The sequence below is a fragment of the Zootermopsis nevadensis genome, unplaced genomic scaffold (assembly GCF_977971745.1).
Source record: "Zootermopsis nevadensis isolate Lab colony 2312 unplaced genomic scaffold, Znev_1.0 Znev_ptg000006l, whole genome shotgun sequence".
NCBI lineage: Eukaryota > Metazoa > Arthropoda > Insecta > Blattodea > Termopsidae > Zootermopsis > Zootermopsis nevadensis.
In genome coordinates, this window is record NW_028259138.1 from 2,960,857 (window position 1) to 2,967,965 (window position 7,109).

At 39.6% G+C, this 7,109-nt stretch overlaps 1 protein-coding gene across 1 annotated transcript in view; it reads right to left on the reverse strand.

The window, feature by feature from the left end:
* Nucleotides 1-5,558, reverse strand: part of LOC110832385 (dipeptidase 1) — a 31,606-nt gene extending 26,048 nt beyond the window's left edge. The window contains exon 1 of the mRNA XM_022069333.1: nt 5,442-5,558. Coding sequence (XP_021925025.1) covers nt 5,442-5,454 — 13 coding nt within the window. The 5' untranslated portion in view covers nt 5,455-5,558. The remainder of the gene's footprint in view (nt 1-5,441) is intronic.
* Nucleotides 5,559-7,109: the final 1,551 nt, after the last annotated feature.

Below are 7,109 nucleotides of genomic sequence, written 5' to 3' on the forward strand. Positions count from 1 at the left end.
TGAATCTCTTCTATCGTCTCAAATCTCCTTCCCTTTAGCTGAATTTTCATCTTTGGGAAGAGGATGAAGTCACACGGAGCCGGATGACGGCCATGGTGTTTGAGGCCAAAAACTGCCGAACTTTGAGGGCGGTGTGCGCTGGCGCGTTGTCATGATGCGTCGCATGTGGAGTTCTTCCTTTAGAATCAGCTGACAGGTCCCATAGCCTATCCCAACAATGTCGCACAAGTCGTTGATGGTACGACGTCGATCTTCGTGAATGGCCTGCCGAATCTTCGTAACATTTTCGGGCGTTGTGCTCGAAGATGGTCGTCCAGAACGCTCGTCATCATCATCATCGACAGAGGTTCGGCCATTTTTAAAACGTGAATGCCACACAAAAGTTTGTGCAAAACCCATTGCGGACTCCCCAAATGCTTGCTTTAGCATTTCATAGGTTTCCGTAGCCGTGTTGACGAGTCTTTGGCAAGAGATTCAGGCAGAATCGCAGATGGTGCTTGACAGGCTGACAAAGAAAGATTTCCAGGGATGCTTCCAGGCTTGGCAGCGGCGCTGGGATCGTTGTGTTCACTCCCAGGGGAACTACTTCGAGGGTGATGGATGAATTTAATACCTGAGATAAGTGTACGGGTTTTTATATGCGCAGTCTTGAAACTTTCCGATCGCACCTCGTATAAGGGAGACCACGGTAGAACGGAGAACTTAAATCTTTGGAGGCATGTGGAAGGGACAATAACAAAGACAAACACATGGAGGAACCTTGTGTGGATTTATTGTCTATTTGAAATTTATAATGAATTATTAATTTAGTTCTAAGAGTTACAGTTTTTTAAATATTAATTTCTTTACAAGAATGTAACTTATCCCATTTTGCCCCGTTCCCGGGGCAAGACGGGATATGGTTGACACATGTTTGAAAAGTTGTAAGAAGACAGATTATCTAATAATTATGGCGTACGATATAAAAATGATTTAATATACAATGTAAAATGTCGAAATTTTACATATTTGAAATCTACTTCGGCCTAACGCAGACGGCACACGTGCGCACCTCTTCATCATCGTGACTATCAACACCTGCACATGAGTTATGGGCCCATTTAAAGCAAGACGAATACCGGATCCACCCTTCAATAGACTGCGAATAGACATCGCCGCAATACTGGCACTCGTCATTTTATCCTCTTCTGCGTCCTACCCCATCCTGCCCCGAGTATACTCTTTCAAATTAGGATTGTCCCACCAAAAATGACGTCATAAAAATAAATACAAATATTGTGTTTAAGACTTTCAAGAAATCACCTTGTAACATGTGTCATTCAACAAAGTGGATATGAATAATGAATAGGTCTTACCTTCACTTTACGTTGAGAAAAAATTGTAAAATGTAGAACCAAAATCCAGCATGGGAGATTATTTCGGAAACTGTAACCACAAAATGGCGCTGACTGACATGACTTAACCCTGTGCTGTCTACTAATGGTATTTCACCCCGTCCCGATAGATCGCATCGCAGACGAAATAAAGCCGATATCCCGTTCTACGCAGTGTTCTCTGTGTTTATTTCTATTTCAACTTCCTAATTAACATTTAATACAGTCTGTGTTATTTTTTATGGTACTGTATATACTTCTATCATTGTGAAAGCAAAAGTGTAAAAGAATGTTCTTAAATTATTATGCATAAGCTCTTAAAACTTCATGCATACAAAATCCAGTTGTAGCATGCACTACAAGTTGACGTTAAACCACGTCGTTATGATTTCGCCGTGCGCATCCTTGATGAAATCGACCAAGACAACAATAATCTTCTCTGATAAAGCAACCTTCCACGTTTCCGGTTATGTTAACCGTCACAATTGTCGGATTTGGGGTACAGAAAACCCTCATGAAGTTCGAGAGAAAGAACGAGATAGCCCAAAAGTTAATGTGTGGCGCCCATTGGCTGTAGATGAAGTGATCGGACCATTCTTCTTCATCAAGCCTACAGTGACTAGCACTACATACCTCGACATGTTACAGGGTTATGCAATACCACAAATGGAACACCGACAACCGAACGTTTACTTCCAGCAAGATGGCGCACCTCCACACTGGGGTTTAATTGTTCGGAACTACCTACAGGAAAAAATTCCTGAACGTTGGATTGGCCGCGGAGGACCGATTCCCTGGCCACCTCGATCCCCCGACATTACATCCCTGGATTTCTTTCTTTGGGGGTTTGTGAAAGACAGGGTGTACGCAAGGAATGTTCGCGACATTGGTGAACTAAAAAGATGAATCAGTGAAGTCATTGGTGGTATAACTGCCGAAATGCTCCATAACACATGGCGCGAAATTCAACAGCGCCTGGATATTTTACGTGCCACACATGGAGCTCATGTGGAAGTTTATTAAAGTGAAGTAAATAAAACTATTTGAAATGGCCTATTAAATATAACAACATACACGTGAGTACTTTAATTTGTTCTTTTCTTATTCATCTCTGAAATGCGCTCAATAATTTATAACCACCCCGTATTTTGATATAAACAGACTATATTATGTATATGGCACTGTTAACAAGAAAATTTGGAGAGAACGTATGATGCCCACTTCCCTAAAATCCTTGAATATAAATAGAGAGAGTATACCTTAATAATTATACAGTTTAATGATTACTTTCTACGTATGTGTGTGTAGTACAGATTTCAACTACTGTAAAGTACTCAAATGTATAGCACAAGGCATATGAAATAAAATGTTTCACACATAATTTGTATGTGTTTTTACGATGTGACTCCAAACAAAATGTTGAATTACTAACTCCAATGCTTCATTATATATTTATCATCAAATCGAAAGCTATATCTGTGTTTCAAGCAGCTGCCACGGTGTTGCTTTACATTCTAAAAACTTACTTTGAGGAAATTCTACGTTTCTAAACATTAACGTATAAAATATATAGGATATTCGCTGACATTAGTGTCACTCCCACCTGAGAAGTTATATGCCGGTATTAATATTATTTAAAACACAATATAAAGAAAAAGACAATTAAAAGTTATAAAGGAATACCGCAAGCCTATCTTTCCTTACAAAACCAGTTGCAAATTATGTTGCCCCTGTGTCTAAGCAACACGCAATGCGGTGAAGGATTTTTGCCGAGAAGTCGCACGTACTCGAGCCAATTCGACATAGGACATTGGTCAGCTTCAGGATGTAGACACCTCTTTGGTACTTTCAGACACGCAGCTGGGTGGACTTCAGGGTCCTTAAAAAGTTGGTGGTAAAGTACAACTTTAATTTCCGACCGAGATTTGGTGCCCTATGCACTTAACTGAGCAACCATGTTTTATGTATGTCATTAAGTCCTTTCCACTAACAATACTTAAACTACTTCACGGATTTTAATAAAATTATTCACACCATTACTTTAAGGACCGGAAGCATATGAAAACAGTGAAGAGTTAAACCATTTGTGATTATTCAACAACAGACTCTATACATTCTGAAATAAAATGAAGACAATGAAAAGGGTTGAATGAATGTAGAATTTTCGTTTCTGTTTATTATGTCTACGTTAAATAGACGACCTTGAACGATAAAAAATGGCGCTTAACGCGTGGTCAACAAATGGATGTAAAATTATCTCAAGTACCTAATTTATTTGCACACAAAAGGGAATACATTTCATTCTTAAAAATTAATATTATCCTCCCATTTGGGATCGTGATCTGCGTTGATATATTCCATCATCATTACCGTGCTTGAAGGCACAAAGTTCTCACACTCCACTGATCACAGCTGATACAATTCAGTTGTCAGTACAAGAACCATTCTCATTTGTTTGCTGTGTGTGTGTATCCGCAGGGCTGCTGTTAAATATAGACTTTACTAAATGTATGTAGGCCGCCATCACTACTAGAACACGAAGTCTTGTGCGCATTAAGATCGAGCGAAGGGACTGCGAAATTAAACTTCTATTATTTGCATAGATTAAATGACTTCCAAATGAAACAACAGAAAATAATTCATTACTGAACATCACACAACTCCACTTTAAAGTTATAAACAATACGCGCTGCCAACTAATCATAAATTACGTCAATGAATATAAATAAATGCCGATATTTGTCCTACGGGTTGTAACGCCGTGTGGACTTGTACGAAGATAACCAAGATGCCAGTGTTGCATATGTAGAAATTATGTTACTCCGAAACGTTGGCAGACAACGTACAAGTTCAGAAGGCGTTACAACCCAGAGGATCAACATTAAAATCTTTACTGCCGTGGGAACCACATATTACTATTAACTGTATTCCTTCGTCGATGAATACGTTATGGAAACAGTTACAGTTATTCGGTTTAATATACGCTGGTATTCGGTTTGCTTTAAAAAAACTCTGATGATCACGTATATAAAACAATAATTTTTCTTGTTTTGTGCAGGTATGAAACGTGGTTTGGTACATAAATATTACAAGTTTGAAAAAAAAGTGTTCACGCAAGTATTTGGTCATAAGAAGGAAGAAGTGAGCAATTTAGGATGCTATATTAGGAGATACTTCGTGACACAAAGCTCTCTAACACCACCTGCGAAGATGAGTTGGCTTTATACTGTACTTGTGCATGTTCAGCTATAACGAAGTACATTTCGTGTAAAATGTTTTACATTTTCAATGTAATCTTTCGAATACGGCGAACGTATTTATTCGGGGGAGGCAATGGCTACACATTTTATAATGTCTCTGCGGAATTTTAAAAATTTCGATATAAACTTTCAGTGTAAAAACTTGATAATACATATAATAGAGTCTTCATCTGCCAGGGCAGATATGAATGAATGCTCTCTTATTGTGCACTGAATTAATTCAGTTCTCATGAACATCGCACTACAAATGATGGACCGACATGTGTACGAGCTGGGATAGATCAGTCAATATACAGACTAGCTACGGGCTGGAGGATTTTTCCTCTAGCCTCTGGAGCCCACTCAGCCTCCTATCCAATGGGTACCGGGGTCCTTTCCCAGGGGGTTAAGTCCGGACAGGGCGTGGTGCTGACCACTCACTCACATCTTCTGATTCAGAAACGTTATGTGTTCTTGACAGACAACCAAGACGGTGAACAATGTCGAAAATAACAGTCAAGCTTAAAACAAAAATTAAATTCGCTGTACAACTTTTAGCAAATTCCTAGTACTACATTTGATCAAAATTCGGCAGTGAAACACACAATCGGCACATATGACCTTCCTATAATCTGTCCTTCATGCATGAAACAAAAAACAACAAGAGATAAGTTTAGATTTCGATCGCATCATGCGAGGTTACACTAAATATGTTCATGTACTTCTCACTGAATTGTAAAGTTTTACTACCGTCAATACGTCAGACAAACAAAAAGAATAGTTATTCAAATATTTTACTTTGATGCGTGCACTGATGCAGTATACTCACTGTTCTTACTCATGCTGCCAACAGGTTCTACTGCTGCCTTCGACTATTCACCAACCTATCCCTCCAGGCTGCGTGTTCCTGACTGATGGTACAACATGTCAACAAGTAACAGTGCCGACTGCAGCACTACCACGCGGAAGACTTCGTAGCAATCATATACAGCCTAATCAAAGTCGGTGTAACAGTGTGCAGAGTAGCCGATTGCTGATGGAGGAAATATTGCATTGCACATTAAGCTACATAATATTTAAACAAGTTTTAATTTCCAGCACCTGCAAGTTATATATCGGCTCGTAATCGACTGGTAACTTCAGTAATGTTTAACCATCTGTCACAAACAAGTATCTACGTAGTACATTATTTATTCACTTTGATTCAGCTGGTAAGTTTTACTAGCCTGTTAGTTTCCAAACTTTTGACAAACACACATCCAGTACATCGTGTCGTTAATTGCCTAGTAAGTTTCAATGAAGCGACCGCCTTTAACAATTCACCAAATACATGTACAGCAACTCATTCGTTATTTATCGGCTCTGATTCAGCTTTCTACAAACTTCGCCAGTTTAACCACTTTTAAGAAGAAATCCTGTGAACTATGTACGAAGTCTACGTCCCTTCAAATCCTTCAGTCTGCATGGACAGGCTAGCAGCTATTATAAATTTATAATTATATAATTAAATAATCTATTTATGTGTACAATAGTCCCTACGTGTCACATTTAACTTCAAGGATTCCCACCAAAGCTGCAGGTCCCTTCAGTTCAGAACGCTGAATTAAATTAAGAAAACTCGTTGTTTTGATATTGCAGCAAAGTGGGGATAAGAAACAAGAAAATATCTTATTATATACATCTAGGCCTAGTTTTCTGTACGCCTATTAATTATTTGCTTCCCCATCTTGGGTCCTCCAATATTTTCTTTCCCAACATTACATGCCATTCGAAGTGGTCATGTGGTCTGGGATGGTGCGGGGGTGGGATGTGATCGCTCGGACACTGGAATAGTAGGTTCGAATTCCGCCCAAGGCATGGATGTTTGCCCTGTTCCTGCGTAGATAGAGGCCTGACGACGGCCTGATTACGTGTCCAAGGCGTCCTATCAACTGTATAAAAGAGCTTAAAAAACGTTCCAGACCTGAGGTGGACGGAGTCCCTCGAGGACTGTAGAACCACGGAATACGTAAATAACATATGCGAAGTTTGCAAATTACAAAGTTTATCGTCACGTTTTTCACTTACTTCGTCTTATGTTCAAAATATATCTTATCACTTTAGACACTTGCAATTTAAGTTTCATACCCGTACAAAACAACTATCAAAATTGCAGTTTCCTTTATCCTCTTTTTAACCATTTTAGAAAGTTAATGGATAACAGTTTTCTGAGACCCAGCAGGGACAAGGATTTTTCTCTTCGCCATTACGACCGTAGCCCAACCCAGTGTACCGGAGACTCAATCCCTTGGATGAAAACGGCCGGAGCGTGGGTTGACCAATTACCTCCATCCTCTACTGAGGTTAAGAATTTGCTGCTCTTTACTTGCAGTTGTGAAAGCCATCCCGTAGTTCAGTTTATTTATTTTTTTCTTAAGCGTACAAACTCACCCGAGGTCGCGGACACTTCTCCTGCCCTCCCGTGAAGTCCACCGGTCCGCAACACGCAATTTCGCTT